The sequence below is a fragment of the Gracilinanus agilis genome, chromosome 1 (assembly GCF_016433145.1).
Source record: "Gracilinanus agilis isolate LMUSP501 chromosome 1, AgileGrace, whole genome shotgun sequence".
Lineage (NCBI taxonomy): Eukaryota > Metazoa > Chordata > Mammalia > Didelphimorphia > Didelphidae > Gracilinanus > Gracilinanus agilis.
Genome location: NC_058130.1, coordinates 99,868,685 through 99,890,063, shown reverse-complemented (window position 1 = coordinate 99,890,063; position 21,379 = coordinate 99,868,685). Strand labels below are relative to the sequence as shown.

The 21,379-nt window shown below is 41.4% G+C and overlaps 1 protein-coding gene across 4 annotated transcripts in view; it reads right to left on the bottom strand.

Moving 5' to 3' along the window:
- The window catches only part of SHISA5 (shisa family member 5), a 49,134-nt gene that overhangs the window by 7,306 nt on the left and 20,449 nt on the right, over window positions 1-21,379 (bottom strand). The window contains exon 1 of one of the 4 annotated variants that reach the window (XM_044684418.1): window positions 6,454-6,486. The exons of the other annotated variants lie outside the window; for them this stretch is intronic. Within the exon in view, the coding sequence (XP_044540353.1) occupies window positions 6,454-6,458 (5 nt within the window). The 5' untranslated portion in view covers window positions 6,459-6,486. Of the gene's footprint in view, window positions 1-6,453; window positions 6,487-21,379 lie in introns of those variants that run through there. 4 annotated transcript variants of the gene reach the window in all.

Below are 21,379 nucleotides of genomic sequence, written 5' to 3'. Positions count from 1 at the left end.
CTCCTAATTTAACCCTTACACAACCTACTATCTCAGAAGCTGGCTTTCAGATTTGGCAATTACTAGACTATTCTTTCCAACCATCGTCTTTCTTTTTTATGCCTTTTGTGCTTCTACTTATCAGTTCTTTCTCTAGAGATGAACATTTAAAAATTATTCTTCAAATGTGAATTCCATAGCTGTACATATAATGTCTTCTTGCTTCTACTCATTTTGCCCCTCATTATTTCATGCAGGTTTTTCTTCCAAGTTATTTTAAAAGTGACCAATCATTTTTAGTTGCCAAATCAACAACCCAGTTTCTCATTCCTCATTGTCCTCAACCTCTCTATAGCAGCTGATATTGTGGACTCTCTTTTCACTCCCTAGACATCCTCTCCTTTCTCTAGGTTTAGACACTGCTCTCTCCAAATTCTCCTCCTTCAACATAATCATTGAAAGAGGCATAGCTGAACATATCTCCTGTAAGTTCAACAAGAATAATAGCAGCTGTGGGAAGAGAGGAGGGAAAGAGCATGATTCATGTAACTATGGAGAAAATATTCTAAATAAATAAACTTTTAAAAGAATTTTTAAAAAATAGCAGCTAACATTTATGTGGCATTTACTCTGTGATAAGTGGTTTATATTACCTCATTTGGTCCTTACAACAACCCTGGGAAATAGGTGTTATTATTATCCTCATTTTACAGCAGAGGAAACGAAGGCAGGCAGGTGAAATGATTTGCCCAAGGTCATACAGTCAGAAAGTATCTGAGACTGGATATGGAAACTCAGTCTTCCACAGACTCCAGACCCAGCATTCAATTCACTGTGTCACGGAGCTGTCCCTATTATTTCCAACCCCAAGTCTGTCTCTTGAACTCTACCTGGTGATTTCTAACTGGACATCTTCTAATCAAAGCAAGTCATTATCTCCCCCCCCCCCCCATATCTATTTTCTGTTAAGAGAATCAGCAAACCATCATTTTCTCTGGCTCCATTTCAGTCATCCTCTACTCCTCATCTCACCTCCCAAATCCAATTAGTTGACAAATCTTGTCAATTGTACCTCTACAACATCTCTTGTTTTTGTTCCCTTCTCCCTACTCACGCCAGAACCACTTTACTTCCTGAAAGCCTTCATCACCTCTTGCCTGGTTTACTGCCATTGTCCCCTATCTGGCTTCCCTGCCTCCTGCCTTTCCCCCTGCCCAATTCATCTTCCACAGAGCTGCCAAAATAACCTGTAGAACAGATCCAACCATGCCAACCTCTTCCTCAAAAAACCCCAGTGGCTCACTCTTGACTCTAAGATCAAACACAAACTCCTTTGTTTGGTGCTCCACAATCTGGCTCTGGTCTACCTCTGCAGGTTTACAGTCCAGGAGTTTAAAGCTCCCTCATAGCAGGGGCCTTTCCTTACATCCCCAGGGCTTTCTGATGACATCATAAGACCTTCCTGTGATACAACCTCCCTGATCTCTAGCTCTATCTCTGAGGCTGTGCCAATCGCTGAGAGCTTGAAAGTTTCTGCCAATCTTTGCCACCCCCACTGGACCACCCTCTCACCTCCCAATGCTGCTCCCCCTCACCTCAACAAAGGAAATCCATGTAGACTCCACTCACATCCCTGCAGAAACCCTGCTCCACTGGACATGCCCCATATCCCATAAGGGGATCCTTCAGATGCAGCCTAGGATGGACCATATGTAATTGTCCATCCAGCATCCTCAGTTGCTATAGGCTTATCCCAGACTGAAGCAAGAAATATTCCAGGTTCTCAAAGTGAAGTTCCATTCCAAGAGTTTATTTTCCCAAGACCTTCCTCACAGGAGCAGTATTAATTCCAAGGTAGAAGAGCATTGCAGAAAGAGTAAGGCAACTGGGGTTAAGTGACTATCCCAGATCACACAGCTAGGGAAATGTCTGAGGCCAGATAGGAACCCAGGACTTTTCATCTCCAGGCCTAACTATCTACTATCTAGCTGTCCTGAGAAGTGATTTCCACAACTTTCTCATTTTTGACTACCTATGTCTCCATTCCCCCCATCAATGCTTTCTCAAGATTTATGTTTACCAAGAATCACACAGACATCTGACTTCTATTAACTGGAGGTTCTTCCCTGGAGACCTCATAAACATGAACAAAACAAAACAAAAATCCTGCTTGCCCTGGGCTTTGCTGTCATTCCGATTTGAAGTTAGAGGAGGCTCTAGATTGAAATCCTCACTCCACTGCCTTGGGCAAATGTCTTCCTCTTCCTAGACCTCAAATCTCCATCATTCATGTGATTTTTCTGGAAGCCTGGTCAGCTCTGCCCAGCTCTTGGCTCTAGCATTGACCATGGATGATATTGGACATGACATTTCCCATCTCTGAGTTTTCTCAGCTTTAAAAGGAAGAGATTTGATTAGATCACTTCCCCAACTCTTAATTTATGACTGTCTTATTTTTTATCTTTCCATCTCTTCATTGGACTCAAGAATTCTTTAGGAATTTAGAATTGCTCTATGGTTTCCATTTCTGCATTTCACGTTTGTAAAAGAATAAATTTTGAAAGATATCATTTCCCAGTGTATGTATCTTCAGCAATCAAAGTGAGAAGAACCAAAACCAGTGTGGGCCCCATTGGTTTGTGCCCTGTGAACAGGAAGGGCCACAGGATCTATGCACTGCTTAAAAACAGGATGTGAACAGGCTGAACTGGAGGGGGGAAAGCAGCAGGCCAACCTTCCCTTACATGTAGTTTGAGGGTTTGCTGTTATACAATCTGGGTTAAAGAAAAAGACTCGGAACTGGCTTTGTCATTTGTGTTACCCAGTATAGAGTGGAATACTTTGTCCTAGCTGGGTTTTGCCAGTCCCTTTCAGGAGAGGCTATTATTGATGTTTTTGCAATTGGCTTGTTGCTATGTGATATGACAGAAATATCACCTTTTGCAAAAGTTTTGGAATCAGAATTCCTGGGTTCAGATTGTGCCTCTTTCACTCCCTGCTTAACCTTGGGCAAGTCACTTAATCCCTTTTGGGCCTCAATTTCCTTCTATAAAATGCCGAGGTTGGACTAGACAGCCTTAAGGTCCCTTTCTGCTTTAAATTCTCTGTATTAAAGAATAAAAAGATGACGAAAAGCTCAGCAAAACTATGCCAAAATTTGGATATAAAATGTAGTGTTCCACACCTCTAATTTTCCACCTCTCCAAAGGAAAAAAAAAAAAAAAGAAGGGGTGGAGAGTTCCCTCTCATATCAATCAATCCCTTGGGGTCAAGCCCTTTTTTAGGCATTTCTGTTGCTTTTGGTCCCTCTGAGCTCAAGCCTCTTGCTCTTAGTATGAAATAGTCTTCCTCTTCACACTAACAGTGAAAACACAAGCTCTCAAACCTATGTTGGAGACCCACCCATGGGCCCCTGGCATCTGTCTCCACAGGGTTCCCAAAACTAAACTTGTCTATATCACTCATCCAGATTCTGTTCCAGTTGGTTATTTAAGGAAAATGCCTTTTATTACTCAGTGCAAACCTCAAACCTCAGTGTTAGAAAGGGCGAGCCTGAGCATGAAGCTGAATCTAAGACACCTAAAGAACCAAAGTGAGGCTTCCAACAAGCCCTGCCTCTGGGAAGCCAGGCCAAGATGCTGGGCTCCACTGGCCTCTGCCATGATGGAGAGCTGGAGCTTTCCCTGTGGTCGGACCCACCAGGGCTCCAGTCTTCTTCCTTGCCCCATTCCCAAGGACCTTTGCTGGTTCTCAGGCTGGATGGCTATCACTGCTGATTCTCGGGAAAACCAAATCCAACCTCTCTTAGAACTGAGAAAGACTTGGCTCCTGGCTTCCAAGACCCCAGCCCTCACACAATCTCGTCCCTGGCTTCACTCAGTCTTCAGAGTTCTCTCAGCAGATGCTGTGCCAGCTGGGATTGTTCTCCTCCCTCCCTGCCCCTCGGGGCCCTTTGTCACTACAGTAGGCTAGCTGTCACCAGCCCCCCTTCTACCACATCCTTTCCCATTTCCTCTCAGTACAGCAAAGCCCAGAAGTGGCAGGAGAGTCCTGCCCTGAGGAAGGGGGATGAAGAGACAGAGCCTCTGCCCCTGGCAGATGAAGGAGAGTTCCTTCCAAGTCTAGGGTGTGGTGTTTGCTTAATTATTCCTGGATGTCTTCAGCACATAGAACCCAGATAAAGGAACCCCAGAAGTGACTCAGTAACTGGGGCAGGGAGATTCTTCCTCCTAGCTTTCCAAAGGGTCAGGATCCTGTCAGGAAATAGCTGGGAAGTGGCACAGAGACCCAGGCACTGTGGGCACTGGCTCACTAAACAGGTACCTCCTGGCAGGGGAAACAATAATCTCCTCTTCAAACCTTTGAGGTCCTCAGGCTGGAGCTCCTTCCTCTTCTCCCCCCCACCCCACCAACCCATAGAGCCATCTCATCCAATAAAACAAGGGAATGAAAACCATCCAAAAAAACAAACCCAAACCAGGGGATTAAGAAAAAAAAAAAACATTTTGACAACTGTTATTTGATTAGAATTAGCGCCCTTTTAAATATGGTATACTTTATGTGTTTACACAGTTTCCCCAGAGAGCCAAAGGGGTCAAGGATACAAAAAGGGTTAAAACTTCCTCTCCAAGCAGCCTCCACTATTTTGTCTCCAGGGCTAGATCCAGGAAGGGCTGGGCACAAAGAGCGCCTCCCCAGTCAGGGTGGCTCAGTTTAGGTCAGGGTAACCCCCAGGGGCCAGGGAGTATCTTTGATTTGTAAAATCCCTAAAAGCACTCAGTAAACAAAACCCTAGAACAGCAAATAATCCACAGTCACAAGGTCAGGACCCTCCTTAATTCCCCTCAAGACTCAAAATCTCCTCTCAGATGACAAAGATCTGGGTAAATCACTTAATATCCCTCAGCCTCAGTCTCCTCAACTATAAAAATGAAATATTGGGGGAACAGCTAGGATAGTCAGCCTCCCCCCTCCGGGATAGGAGGTCCTGGGTTCAAATTTTGCCTCAGACACTTCCTAGCTGTGTGACCTTGGGCAAGTCACTTAACTCCCCGCTGCCTTGCCCTTAAGGTTTTTCTGCCTCAGAACCAATACACAGTAAGTAGTTGTTGTTTTTAATGAAATATTGGGACTAGATGGCCTCAGAGGCACCTTCTAACTCTTAAACAGATGGATAATCTATATGATCCTTCCATGGAAAAATCCCCAGGCCTTCCCTAACTGCCCTTAATCCAATCAATCCAACCATTTTTTTTTTAAACCCTTACCTTCCATCTTGGAGTCAATACTGTGTATTGGCTCCAAGGCAGAAGAGTGGCAAGGGCTAGGCAATGGGGGTTAAATGACTTGCCCAGGGTCACACAGCTGAGAATGGCTGAGGCCAGATTTGAACCTAGGACCTTCTCTCTCAAGTCCTGGCTCTCAATCCACTGAGCTACCCAGCTGCCCCCCAATCCAACCATTTTTTAACCATCCAGCTAGAACTAAGTCCCAGACCTCACCAGAGTGACCTATCAAGCCTCCTTTATAGGCTCTCCAAAAGCCCAATTCATATCCCACCAGCTCTCTTAGGGCACTTGGAAGGTATTCCTCCTCCCCTTTCTTTCCAAACTCAACACCAGGGGCAATCTGGCCAAGCCTGCGGGAGGCACAAGGAAGGGAGCTCCAGTTATTACTTAGGATTTTGGGATAAATATTCCTCCAGTCACCTCACAATATGGTCCTGTTTCCCTACTGAAGGGGCTGGTCTGTTTCTTTTTTTAATTTACATCCCCCCCCCCCCATGAACAAAAGTCCCTTTTTCTCTCTCCCACCTCCCCTTGAAAAAAAGGGGGGAGCTGAGGGGAAAGTGATAGATTTTTCAAAGCAGCAAGCCAAGAGATTTCTGAGCCAGGGCAGAGCAATCAGAATCCAAGGGGGGTCAGGGAGATAAGAAGGTCGTTCCCAAACGTCTCTCTTCTCCCTCTGACCTCATTCCACACCCTATCACTCACTAGATGTGCCACCATACCATCTTGGCACCAGAGCCTGCGGAATGAAAGCAGCTACCTTAGGGAGGAAAGAGCCCTAATTCACTAATGTCTCCACTTGTTTATAAGGAATATAATATCTGCTCAGGTCCTTGCCATTATAAAAGCCCTCTTGTTTCAAAGGGAGGGTCCTTTAAATGAAGCATGGAGAAATGAAGGGGGAGGGGGGTCCTCTACCACAGGGAAATTACTGAAGCTGGGGAGGTCCAGCCCAGGGCGTGGAGAAACCATTTGCTTCATTATTCCTGGATGCCTTATAGAACCCAGCTAAAGGACACCCTGAGGGGCACCGGCAGCTGCATTCCTATACACACACAAAGAAGCACACTAAGACACACCATTGAGGATACACATCGACAAGCACACAGATGTTCTGCCACAAGGTAGAAGGAACACCCAGAAAAAGACATACATACATACATACACACTCTTTCCCCATACTCACCCCATTTTTGTCCCTGCTACATGCTGAGACACCTCCTACAATCTCTCCGGATCAGGCTGCCCTGCCTGCCTCTCCTCCCCTTTCCCAGGAAAACGAAAGTAAACACCACGTGTGTCTGTAAGTCCTGAAACTGCCTCAATTCTCCCCAACTGGAGGCCATAGTCCTAGCCCTCTGACGTCAGAGGAAAAGATGAGAGGAGGGAGTTTCAGCGGTGGCCACACCTGGGCATGCTCAAAGAGCCACTCAGAAGCCACATCCGTATTCCCTCCCTCTGGACTCGAGAGGAAGAGCAGAAAAACACATTCATGAAGTCCCCTTCAGAGAAGAGGCACCCCCCCCCCCTTCCAGTGTGGGCTACATTTTTCATTCCCCCAAAGCACCATCTCAACGTTTCCTTCTAAGAGCTGCTCCCTGGATCCTCCACTAAGGGGATCCCGACTGCCACAGCCTGCTTGGTGGGTCTGCCTGTCTCAAGTCTCTCCCCTGCTCCAATCCATGTTCCATTCAGTCATTAAAGTGATTTCCCCAAAACATAAATGTTACTTGTGGTCACATGAATAATCAGTAGTGAGGAACCATTACTTAATCTGATAAATCTTGAGAAATTTTCTATCTCATCTCAAACACCAGGTCTCATGAAGACTGCAAATTGTCTCGGTTCTCATCAGTTTCTGCCGAAGTAACCCCTTAGTAGGAAGTCTCCAACCACTACTACTACTTCTGACTAATCCATCATTCAATAAACATTTATTGAGGATCTATTTTGTGCCAGTCACTGTGCTATGAATTGGAGTTTCAAAAAGAGGCAAAAGAAAAGTCTCTGCCCTCAAGAAGCTCACATTCAAATAAATATGTATCCAGTAATATTCAGGATAAAAAGAAAATAATTAAAAGAGAGAAGGAATTAAATTGAATTAAAATGGGTTAGGAAAGACTTTGGTACAAAGTGAGATTTTAGCTGAGCCTTAAAGAAAGCCAGAGAGATCAATAATCAACGGAAGAGGGAGAGCATTCTAGGAATGGACAACAGAGAAAAATGCCAAAGCTGAAAGCTTGAGTGTCTTGTTTGTGGTGGCCAGGGTCACTGAATCAAAGAGTACATATTGGGAGACTGGAAAGGTAGGAAGTAGTTAGGTAATTAAAGATTTTGGATGCCCAACTGAGTATATTTGCTCCTGGAGGCAATAGGAAGCTCTGGAGTTTTTATTGAGTGACATGATCAGACCTGCTTTTAGGAAAATCACTTTAGTGGCTGAAAGGAGGCTGAATTCAAGTGGGAAGAGACTTGAGGCAGACAGACCCACAGGCTCCTGCAGTAATCAAAGAGCAGGATGATAAAGACCTATATATATAAGAGTATAACCTCATCATTACACTAACAACCAATTCACTCCTAGCAACTATTGTAGTCATAATTGCCTTCTGACTTCCCCAACTCTATCTATTGTCAGAAGAGAAGAATATATTCAAGAGATTTTCAAAGAGGAAGCCAGGAGGCCTTGGCAATAGATTAGATATTGGGACAGGAGGTAGTGAGAGACAATGGGGAGTCTTAGGAGGACCCTCAAGCTTGCAAACCTGAGGGATGGGAGAATGATAGTGCTTTATAGTAAAAGGGAAAAGTAGAAGTAGAGGATTTAGGGGGAAAGATAAAGAGTTCCCTTTTGAACTTATTGAGTCTAGAAAGTCTACTGGACATCCAGTTGGAGATATCTGAAAGGTACTTGGAGTTAAGACTGGAGTTGAACAGAGAGTTTGGGGATTGGTAAGTTGATTTAAGAATCATGAGCACAAAGCTCAAGATAATGAGATCACTTAAGGAAGAAATATAGAGGGAGAAAAGAAGAGGGTCCAATACAGAAGTCCAAGGGACCTCTACAAGAATGATCTGGAAGATGATTCAGTAGAATAGACAAAGAATGTTTATATGGGTATAGGATTTGGAGTTTTGGTTTTAAAAGATTACTCTATTACACAAATGAATAATATGGAAATAGGTATGAGTGATAATACATATATAACAAAGTGGAATTGCTTGTCAACTCTTTGAGAGCGAGAGGGGAAGGAGAGAACATAAATCATACAACCTTGGAAAAAATACTTTAAATTAAGAAATATATATATGTATATATATAAAAATTGAGGGGAGAGGAATAGATAGAGAAGAAGCAGTCAGGTGGGCAGGGTAATCAGGAAAGTATGATATCCCAAAACCTAGAGAGGAGAGTATCAGGAATTAACTAAAACTACAGAGAGGTCAAAATATAAGACCAAGAAAAGGCTACCGGATCTGACAACTAAGAGACCATTGGTCACTTTGGAGAGAGCAAATTTAGTAGAATAAAAATCAGAAAACAGATTGTAAGGGGTTAAGAAGAGTCAAAGGAGAGAAAGAGGAAGCACCTGTGGTAGATAGCTTTTCAAGTTTAGCAACAAAGGGCAAAAAAGATATAAGATGATAGTTAACAGGAATGGAAGAACCAGATAAAAAGATGAGAGAGACATGAGCATTTTCCTAGGCAGTAGGAAATGTGATAGTAGACAATGAGAGATTGAAAATGAAGGGGAGTCACTTGGGGATTGGATAAACAAGTTGTGGTATTTGTTTGTAATTGAATACTATTGCACATCATAAGAATGATGAGCAGGACTGAGTTCCAAAAAACCTGGAAACTTATATGAACAGATACAAAGTAAAGTAAGCAGAACCAAGAGAACAATGTAGACAGTAATAGAAATATAAGATGATCAACTGTGAAGGACTGAACCATTATCAGCAAAGCAAGTCTCCAAGATAATCACAAAGGACTCATGAAGAAAATGCTATCCATAGTATTAAAAATAGGAAAAGAGGAAGGTGAGTTGGAAAAGATACAGGATGCAATGAAAAGGAATCCTGAACAGAACACCAAGAAGAGGGTTCCAAAGAAATGTAAGGACAGGATAAAGACAGGGCTTGAAGCCTCAAGCAGGAAGGTGGTTGCGGGTTTCCTTCAGAACTCTGAGGGTTAAGTGACAGAAAGTTAACTGACCTGCCCTGAGTGGAGCCATCAACCAGCTTTCCAGCTTCTGGACTGCCTTTTGTTCCTGATCTGAATTTAATAGACAGTTATGTTCCTGAGAAGAAAGTCAGCCTTAATCAAGACTGTAATCTGTCTGTATCCAAGGAGACTTAAGGCTTTTGCCTGTAGGGCCTTGGGTGACTCTGATATCCAGTCACCATCCTAATTCAGCAAACTGAACTATATTGCCTTTACCAGACTATGGAGTGGCCATAGTCAGGATAGCTAGTTAGGTTTTTTGGGTTACATTTCAAAGAGGTTAGGATGTTATTTAGCAGCAAGAAAAAGGCAGGTCCATGTGGTCCTCTTAGTTCGGTGGGAGGAGCATTATAGGTTTAGTGCTAGGGAAATTCCTTGGCCTTCCTTCCCATTCCCTTTCTTTGTTTATTTTATATATAAAACCCTTTGTCAACTAAACATAGCAGTCAGATTGCATTATTGAGATATCCAGGTCTGAAGGCAGCCATTTGGGCCCATCAGTCTGAATCAGACTGAGACATTGGACTTTTGAATCTTACCAACAACTTAAGTGATCAAACCCACTCCTTTCAATAGCCAAAGAAGGCACTATTGAAACTCAGTGAAGATCAAAGCGTGACATCTTCCATTATATTTCCTTAATGAGATTTCTAGTGTATGTGTGATGTGTCTTCTATCATGATATGAGTAATAGGAAATATGTATTATGTGACTGTATGGGTATAATCTATCTCAGGCTATTCATGACAAAGACAGGGGGATTTGAATTTTAAAACATCAAAAAACAATTGTCAAAAATTATTTCTAAATACAACTGAAAAAATATAAAAATTTTCAAAGAAAATAAATGAAAAAGTGGAGATCACAAAAGAGGCAACCTGTTGGTGGAGACAGGATGGAATTGGATTGCTTGAACAAAGAGAAGGGTTACCTTAGTAAGGAATAACGTCACTTCATGTGAGACAAAGTTGGAGAAGAAAATAATTAACAGAAGGCAATGAATGACTGGAGATGAGGAAGGAGAAAAGGGAGAAACAAATGAACAAGGCAAGCTGAGAAGGAGGGGAGAGGGCGCCTATAGGAGGTTGGAGGAGGCATGAAAGGGTTCTCCTACTATGAAGTGGGAGAATGAGTTGATAAGTGAGGTATAATCAGATTGTGTGGCAGTGATGAAGGCCCAGGTGATGCTGTGTAACATTAATTTGCAGTGGACCCACTGTCAGATACTCCTTTGGAGCAATTCCGTCATTCCTTGAAGGACAATTAGCTATTTTCTAAAAAGTAACTTTTCAGCTGCCTCTTCAAAAAGGTTCTAATAATTGTTGCTTAGCTCCAACTGGTCAGTGGTTCTTAACATTCTCACTAATCCATTTATTATGAAAATCATTTGGTACAGCGATCTCCCTTGATGTCACAAATATCTCCTAGACAGTAAGCTCCCCAGAGGCAGGTAACAGTTGTCCTGGGTGAGATATTTTATGAGGGGATAGGAAATGAGTTACCAAGTGGTTTTTCTTTTTTTGAAAAAGAACATGGAAAAATTTTTTTCAATGCACAGAGGGGAACAGAAGGAAATTCAGAAGGAAGAATAGAGAAGATAATTTAAAAAATAATATGTGGAATGATACCTTTTTAAAAAAGCAAGCAGTATAGGCAAGTGATATATATTGATTATACATGTGAAATCAAGCTAAATATATTTCCATATCGGTCACATTGCAAAAGTAAACATGGACAAAAAAAAAAGACCCAAGAAAAATAAAGAAATAAAAAAGTATGCTTCAATCTACACTCAAGAATTATAATTCTCTCTCTCTCTCTCTCTCTCTCTATAGCAGTTTTGTTTTTTATCTTGGGTCCGATGGCACTGTCTTGATCAAAGTTACTAAGTCACTCTTTCTGATCATCATTACAATATTGTTGTTACTATGTACAAAGTTTTGCTGTTTTGTACAATACAATTTGAATCAGTTCATATAAGACTCCCTGGGTTTTTCTGAAACCATTCTGGTGAAACCATTTCTTACAGCACAATAGTATTCCATCACATTCTTTTATCACAACTTGTTCAGCCATTCCTCATTGATTGGCATCCCCTCAATTTCCAATTCTTTGCCTCTACAAAGAGCTGCTATAAATATTTTTGAACAAACAAGTCCTTTTCCCTTTTTTTGCTCTCTGTGGGATGCAGATTTAGCAGTGGTATTGCTGAATCAAAGGATACACACAATTTTATAACTCTCTGGGCATGGTTCCAAATTGTTTTCCAGTATAATTAGACCATTCACAGCTCTACCAACAGTGCATTAGTGTACCTATTTTCCCAAATTTCCTCCAGCATTTATCTTTTTCCTTTTCTGTCATGTTAATCAATCTGTTAAGTGTGAGGCAGTATCACAGTTGTTTTAATCTGCATGTCCCTAATCAATAGTGTAACAAGTGGGGGTGATTAGGAGGATTGGGGTGTAGTTGGGAACTGGCAAGGGAGATGTGGAATGACCCCTCCTCCCTCACAGTCACCCCTAGTTACTGGGAGAAAAATGGGGTTCCCCGAGTGAAAATAGGAACTCTGGAAGGTCGTGCCCAGGTATAGGGGTTGTAGGGATGTTGTCCCCGAAAGGAGTGTAAGTAACCCTGATAGGATGTTAGTGCCAGTGAGGGTACACAGAAACTTCCCCCTTACTCACAGGAGGGGAGTCAGGCTTAAAATGGAGGTCAGTCTGACTCCCTTCTAGTAGTCTCCCACCAATAGAATCACACAGATCTGACTGGATAATCTTGGGTGTTTAATTCAAGAAACAACTAGCAGAGATAATGGGAATAGGGGTTCAACAGGAAAGAGGGAGCAGGATGACTCCTAATTCCCAAAAGCCCTTCACCATGCCAGGTAGCCACCAAGTCTAAGACCCTAGGGATAGACAGGGTGTTCCCCAAACACAGCTTTGCTTTCCAAAGCCCACTAATTTATCTATCTAAAGCTATGATTCATATAAGTCAAGGAGGGATACTGGGCAAAGCCCAAGGCAAGTGGGGTTCAGGAATTGGCTCCCCAAAGGAAGTCCAGAAACCCCCTCCCCAACTCTGTTGGCACTGTTGCAGGTATAAGTGAATCACAGGAAATAAGTTGTCTCTGGAAAAAAGCAGATCTTCTTTTGTATATCATGAACAAAGCCCCCCAAAGCTCACTCCTAGGGTCACAAGCCAGTTTTAACCACCTCCCTCTCTGGCTTCCTTCCTCCAAAAGCTGCTCCTCAGGCTCTTCAACCCCAGAAGTCCTTGCTCTCTTACAACAGTCACTGAATCTGCTTCCTCAACATTCTGACATTTTCAAAATGTCAGATCTTGCTTTCCATTCTTACAATAGTGACTTAGAATATTTTTATATGACTATTGATAGCTTCGATTTCTTCTGCTGAAAATTTGTTCATATTCTTTGACCATTTACCAATTGGGGGAATGGCTCATTCTTATAGCTTTAACTCAGTCCCCTGTATTTTTGAGAAATGAGTCCTTTATCGGAGAAACTTGTAAATCTACCCCACCTCCACAGTTGTCTTTGCCTTTTTTTTTAATATTTATTTTTTAGAAAAGTTAACACGGTTACATAATTCATGCTCTTACTTTCCCCTTCAGCCCCCCAATAGCCGCTGCACATTTCCACTGGTTTTAACATGTGTCATTGATCAAGACCCATTTCCAAATTGTTGATAGTTGCATTGGTGTGGTAGTTTTGAGTCTACATCCCCAGTCACGTCTGCCTCAACCCATGTGTTCAAGCAGTTGCCCCTCTTCTGTGTTTCCACTCCTGCAGTTCTTCCTCTGAATGTGGGTAGTGTTTTTTTCCATAAATCCCTCAGCATTGTCCTGGGTCATTGCATTACTGCCAGTACAGATGTACATTACATTCTATTTTACCATAGCTTATTGGTCTCTGTGTACAATGTTCTGCCTCTGCTCCTTTCGCTCTGCATCAATTCCTGGAGGCCTTTCCAAGCTGTCTCGCTTTTCTTCTAATTTTGGCTTCATTTGTTTTGTTTGTATCAAGTTTCTAACTTCAAATAATGAAAATTATCCATTTTACTTCTCCTGATCTTCTCTATCTCCCGTTTGGTCATAAACTCTCCCCTTAGCCATATATTAGTTTTTCTATGATAATACTCTCCTAATTTACTTATGATACCCTTTATGCCTAAATCAGTTATCCATTTTGACTTTATTTTGGTATATGGTATGAAATATTGGTCAATGCCTACTTTCTGCCAAATTATTTTCAGTTTTCCTAGCAACTTATGCCTTCTTAAGGCGTAGAAGGGAGGGCCAAGAAACAGAAAGAGAAATTGGAACTCAAAATTGTTTTAAGTGTAACTGAAAAATATTTTAACAAAATAAATAAAAATAGCTTCAGGAGTGGAGAAAGAGGGAGGGAGACAATTTGGATCATATAACAGGAAAACATAGGTGGGAATTTGTTATTACATGTAATTGGTAAAATAAAATATCTTTGTAAGATAAAAAACACAAAGCACAAACAGTATGAGATGTGTATTCATGGTTTCATATATAATCTTTATGTTCTGCTCTGTCTATGGAAACATGATTTTTCGGGGGGGGGGGTGTTTAAACCAAAAAAAGATTTAAAAAATTAGTATGAAAAACAGAGAGATGGCTTGTTCTTGAGAATGAAATTCCTATTACAAACACAATTATGTCAATAACCAGGAAGATGGGGGTGATAAGCTATGTTTAGAGGAAGAATATTGAAAAGACAGGCTCATTACTTGAAACAGATGGCACACTCAACAGATTTCAGGGTAGTGAAGTAACTTAAGTTCTGTTTCTGCATCTGTCTTATCCAGAACTGGGATTGTTGTTTAATTGTTTTTCATTCAAGTCCAACTCTTCATGATCCCATTTGGCTCTTGGTGGATAATAGTGATCTGCCATTTCCTTCTCCAGTTTATTTTACAGATGATAAAACTGAAGCAAACAGGGTCAAGTGACTTGACCAAGGTCACAAGAGTGAGTCTGAGGGGAGATTTAATCCAACATGACAAGTCTTCCTGATTCCAGCCAGCTCTCTATTTACCTAGCTGCCCCCCAAAAAAGGAGGACAGTCTTTAAAGTGGGAAATAATAGAGGACAGAAGAAACAAGAACCTAAGGCAGATGAAGAACAAACAGCTTCATGAACATGAGTTCATCTTCAAACCTGAGTGAAATTTCACCTTGATGTGCTAAAAACCATTAAGAGTGACCTTTGAAGGCTTAATAGAGAATTTAGATGGCACCAAAAGACCAGAGATGAGAAAAATAAGCTAAATTTCTAAAATATCGATTTTAGAAATTATCCAGACCCAAACTATAGAATAGATTATTAAATATGTTTTGCAAGCCTTTAGGATGAGCAGCAGTATGAATATGAATAACATGGAAATAGGTTTTGAGCAATGATACATGTATAACCTAGTGGAACTGGCTTGTTAGCTCCGAGAGAGTGGAGAAAAGAACTGGGGAGGGGGAATCATGAATCATGTAACCATGATAAAATATTCTAAAGAAAAAAAAAAAAAAGAACGAGAAGTAGTGATTATTAGTAGCCAGCATTGACTCACAAAAAGAGTAAGGTTGGGGATAGCAAAATCGATTTTTTTGTTGACAAGATTAATTTAACTAGACTTGCAGGATTAGAGGAATGCAGTAAATATATGTGGATTTTGGGGAGGCATTCAATCAAGTTTCCCCTAATACGCCATAAACAATATGGAGAACTATATACCCGGAAAGATTGCAATTATGTGGATTAAGAAATGGCAGAACAGCTAGAGCCAGAGAATGCTAAATAAAAGATTGAAGTCATCCTAGAAGCAAGTTTCTACAAACTGCAGAGGTGGAATGAACAGGGTGCTTACCACAAGCCAGACTACAGGGGCCCAGGGACAGATGGTCTCAAAGTGGGAAGAGAAAAGGGTCAGAGAGAAACCTTGATTTGTTGTATTCTGTGGCTGGCATAATTACATATCCCTGTTGGTTTTTAAGTTGTTATGAGAGTTTAACTGGATGACTCAGTAGATTAAGAGCCAGGCTAGCAATGAAAGGTCTTGGGTTTAAATCTGGCCTCAGATACTTCCTCACTGTGTGACCCTGGACAAGTCATTTAACCCCAATTGCCTAGCCCTTACCATTCTTATACCTTAGAACAGTACATAGTATTGATTCTAAGGCAGAAGGTAAGGGGTTTTTGGGGGGGAAGTTTATTATGCATTTTGACACACCTACTCTCATCATCCCCTCTTCCTTATATCCCTGCAAATGAGAATGTTTCAGTTTGCACCACTCTACTCAAGCTACTCTCTCTAAAGTCATCAATTATTTTTTAAATGTAAAATTCAATGACTTTTTTCTTAATCTTCATCCTTCTTGATTTTTTCATAGCATGAAATTGTTTATAATTCTTATTGTTATTATTTTTGACCCCATACCTTCTGTCTTAGAATCAATACTAAACATTGGCTCTAAGGCAGAAGAATGGTAATGGGCTAGGCAACAGGTATAAAGTGACTTGTCCAAGATCACACAGTTACACTCTCCTTCTTTAGTTTTCTTGGCACTGGCTTATTCTGATCCTCCTCTGATCTTTCAAATAAATGTCTCTGGCTCCTTCCCTACCACTCTTTCCCCACACCTTAAAATCAAGGAGCCTTTCTTGATGCCCGCATCTCTCCTCTGACAGAGGAGCCTCAATATCTTTTTGGTACATATCTGATTGTTATCTTCCCCCACTAAACTGTGAGCTCCCAGAGAACAGGGATTGGGCACTTAAGAAGTGCTAGTTGACTAAGCCTGGGCATTACCCAAGGCTCTCCTCTCACCCCATCTCCCCCTTATCCTCCACTATCTGTCAAAGACTATCCTAAATTTATATTGGTTGTTTCCAAGACATCAACATCTGACATCCCCTTCTCCTTTTGCCTTCTATTTTTCTCAACATCAAAGTCTTTTCCAGTAAGTCCTGTCTTCTCATTATATAACCAATTTTGAGGTTTTGGCTTTAGTATTTGACCTCCCAAATAGTCTGAATTAATTTCTTTAAGTCTTGATTGATTTGATCTCTTTGCTATTTAAGGGATTCTCAAATATCTCTCTTATGAGATGCCAAGGTAGCTCAGTGGATAGAAAACCAATTCTAAAAACAAGAGGTTTGGGGTTCAAATCTGGCCTCAAGACACTTCCTAGCTGTGTGATGCTGGGCAAGTTATTTATTAAGCTCAATTTATTAAGCCCTCTTTGGCCTGGGAATCAATATTTAGTATTTATTCTTAGACAGAAGGTAATGGTTAAAAAATAAAAGATCTTTTTTCATTTATTCATTCAGCAATATCATTTATTCTCAGTTTCTAAGCTCTGTTCTTGATCCTCTTTTCTTTTCTCTATTATGAAATATTGGGATTATTTAGGTTGTTGAGGAGGATGCCGTGGTAAAATACTTTGTTGATGTTCACAAAAGTATCTTTCAGCTCTCCCCTCAGAAGGAAAGCCAGGAGTGACTTCCCTTTACCAGGCCAGTACATCACTTACTTGGAGATTATATATTTATAAAAAAATCTATTTATATTGACAGATATAAGTATAAGGATTAGTAACAAGGAAGCCTTAACACTAAAAGGAAACTATCTCCACCCACTTTCTGTTTGTCTCATGGCAAACTCTTCTGTGTCTTGAAGCTACTCTGAAACTGCCTAGTACTTACTAAAACCCCACCAAAACACTATCTGACTACAATCTAACTATAATCCTTATTAAAATTAACTTAATATCATTAAAAATGTCTCCAAGTAAACACCAAGTTAGTCTAATGTGGCAGAGGCTGGCTGACCAAAGGGTAACCCTGAAATGGCCTAGTCCAGGCAAACCACCTTTGCTCTTTCTTCTCTCAAAACCTTTCTCCACCAAAGCAGATATGCCAACTTCTTTCTCCAAGATACCTTCAGATGGTTTAGAGTTCTCTCTCCCTTATATACAACAAAGAGCAAGGTCTGAGATATCTGTCTTGACCAGAAGCCAGAGAGAGTTTCTCTAACTGAAGCCAGTGAGTGAGTGTCCGTTTAACTCTCCCAGCTCAGTTACCAATTGTCAGAATTTTTATCTGCTTCTTACTTTCCAAGTTCTGATCTCATGCACAGCACTCTTGCCTTGCCTGCAATCTCAAAGACCCCTTTCTCAAAGTTCTTATCTTATCGATGCCTAATCAATATATTTCCTAATCCACTTCTACACTTAGCAATACCACTTCCCAGTTTCAAGGATCTGTCCTTGGTCCTCTCTCCCTTAGTAATATCATTTATTCTTCTAGTTTCATTATTTCCTCTCTGTAGAAGACTACTAAATATATTTGCCCTGAAATATATAGATATTTAGACATTTCTTCAACACATCTATGGGCCTCTCCACCTTAGGGTCCCACTAGCACCCTGAAATCAATTTGTTTAAAATTGAACTAATTTCCTTAAAATCTTTCTTTCTACTTTCCTTCTAATGGTATCCCCCCATCCTCCTAGGACTTTAAATTTGTAGTCCTCTTTTTGACTCTTCTCTTTTCCTCATCTTCTTGCATCCAATTAAACAAGTCTTGAGTCAACCTTGACATATAAACCATCCATCTCTCCACTCAGAGACCACCCTAATTATTCAATACTTCATTATGTTTCCCCTTAGACTATTATGCTCTTCTGTATAACCTATCTCCTTGGCCTAGAAACTCTCCACAGCAGCCCAAATAATCTTCCTAATGGGCAAACCCAACCTCTGCTCAAAAACTTCCTGGGGTGGGGAAAAGGGTGGGGAGGGAAGGGAGGCCGATGGGTGACTCAGTGGATTCAGAGTTAGACCTAGAGATGGAAGGTCCTAGGATCAAATCTGATCTCAGATATGTCCTAGTTGTATGACACCCGGCAAATCACTTAACCCCATTACCACTCTTCTGTTTTGGAACCAATATTTAGTATTGATTCAAAGACAGAAGCTAAGGGTTTTTTATTTGTTTGTTTTTTAATTACCTATCACCCAAAAGATAAAACAGATCTTTTAATGTTGGCATTGAAGAACGTGTATAATTTGGCCCCAATTTACCTTTCAACGTCTACCTCACTTCTCTCAAGTGACCGCCCCAAGTCTGACCGTCCTCACCTCACACTTGATCTACTGCAATCGCCTGCTGGTGGGTCTATCTGCCAAAAGTCTCTCCCCAATCTAGTCCATCCTCAACTCAGCTCAATGTTGTAACATGCTATGCTCCCCTACTCAAGAAACTTTGTGGCTTCTTATCACCCCCAGGATAAACTATAAAATCCTCTGCTGTGCATTAAAAGCCCTACATAACAGACTTCCTACCTTTTTTCCTCTTATATCTATCTCCCTTCCAACTCTCTGATCCAATGACATTGGCCTCCTGGCTGTCCTTCAGACAAGACCCTCCATCTCTTGGCTCTGGGAATTTTCATTGAATGTCCCTCATACATACAATACAAGTCAGACTCCTGGATTCCCTGGCTTCTTTCAAGTCCCACCCTTCTATTCCCAATTGTCTAATTCTAGCACCATCCCCTGTTGATTATTTTTTATTCATCCCATATATAGCTTGTAGATGCAAATTATCTGTATGCTGTCTCTTCCAGCAGACCCTGAACTCATCAAGGACAGGAATGAATTTTGCTTTTCTTTGTATTTATTACTAGCACTTGACATACTGTTTGCCCATAGGAGGTGCTTAATAAATGTTGACCAATTACCACTTTATTCTCTCCATGTAAAAGCAACCAGCACTCTCTGACTTCCATGCTTTGGCACAGATCTGAAATGTCCTCCTCCATCATGATGTTGAAATTCTTCTCTTCCTTCAAACACTGCTCAGGTGCTACTTTCACCATAAAGCCTTCCTTCATCCATGACCCCTCGCCACCTCACCTTGGGGGGAATTGATCTCTCTGTCTTCAAATCTCTTACAGCACTTTATCTATACTCATCCTTTGCACTGGTCCCATTCTACTTGGCATTATAACTATGTATGTATATGTTGTTGTGAGGAAGATTAGATTAGTCAGTAATTAAGAATTAAGGTGTATCTAGCAGGAAGGAGCTAGAGCTGGGAATTCCAAGATGGAATAAAGGAGCAGGAAGAAGTGTCTTGTGCTCTGAGAGGGACTCCATTAGGGGTTAGTACAAACTGTGGTTAGCCCTGGGAGATCTCAGAGTAAAGGACACCCTGCATCCTGATTTCCCTGGGATCCTGTGTGGTGGTGGCATCTAGCAAAGAGGACAAGATCTACAGTGCAGTTTCAAGGGAAGAGAAGTTTGGGATCTGGTGGACAGTGTCTCAAGCACACCCTCTCAACTTGGTACCTGAGACCACCTTGGCTCTTGGCATCCAGAGATCATCGGGGGATTACAGTGAGAACCCCAAAGCCACATCAGCCCTTAGCTGTGCTGCTCAAGCCTGGCAGGTCCAGGTCTGAGGCAGTCACCCAGAGATTACTTCCCTGCCTACATAGATCTTCAGATTAGAGTAGGAAAATCCTCCCCTTTCCCTGTGGGTTTTGTCATTAGGTTTTAAGGTTTTAGAGTACACATCTCTATCCCACCTTTTAGTCAAACATAATTAAAGCTGTTAAGCCCCTTTTACCTTGCCTGTTTGTTTCTAGACCCTGGCCTAGGGAAAGCTGAGTGACAGTTAAGAACAAATGTCATTCCTGTGTGAATCCAGTAAACTCTGGTCTTTCTATCCTGGTCCGTCTCTCCTACAACCCAGTGTGTGTACCCACAGCTATTAGATTTATTATAATATCCCTGGTGTCTCCATTACCTTTACTTATATTTTCTACAATGTCAAGCCTAGTCCCAGTTCCCGTTAGACTGTAAGCTGCTTGTAGAGCTTCTGCAAAAAGCCACAATTCCAAGCACCAAACAGAGTCTTAGGTTAGGCACACAAAGGTTAGGCAGGGCAGGGATGCTGGGATCCCAGGGTGGTGTAAGAGGTAAAAAGGGATTTTGGTTGGGAGAATATTAAAAGGTTTGGTGGCCAGCAAATTGAATAATTATCAATCCCCAATTAAAAAATAACCTCAGGTCAAAATGACTCTTATGGAAATTTATTTACAAATGAAGAGGAAGAGAGTAGATTTAATCTCATTATCACAGTGGCTTCACACCAAAACATTAACTCAAGGACCTCATTAAGAGGAGCATTATAGAAGACAAAGTACAATGGCTAGGAGAGAGCTGGGTCCCTGGTAAAACAAACAGCTGCTAACAGAGACTTTCAAAATACAACACCAGAGAACCTCCAGGTCAGAAACTCAGACCCAACCATGGCAACAAGGCCAAGTGGAATGTCCTGCCACTAAATTGGTGCTCAGATGATTAGTTAAATAAGTATTTATTAAGAATCCACACTTGATACCTGGTATTGTGCTAACCACTAGGAATACAAAGAAAGTCAAAAGGCACTAATTGAAGTGGTGGTAAATCAAGGGGTGACAGGCAGGCAGGCAAGGAAAGATCCCAGAATCCTGGAAAGATGCTCTAGAAAGGTGAGCTGAAGTCTGGACTCCAATACAAGAGCACCTTTCCTATAATACTCGACATGAGAACAATTATAATATAATACTTCGACCATAAGTGCCCGGAGAACAACGTATATGACTCAAAAACCAGGATATTCAGACCACCAAGTGCATAGGATAGCCATTCCACACAAGGCTTCAGATATTGGGGAGGAAACCCAACAAACACATCCTACGATGAAATCTTTAGCCCTTTAGCTCAGTAATTCTGCAACCTTGGTTGCTGATGGCCAAACTCTAATTAATCACTATTCCCAAATCTTATGTTCC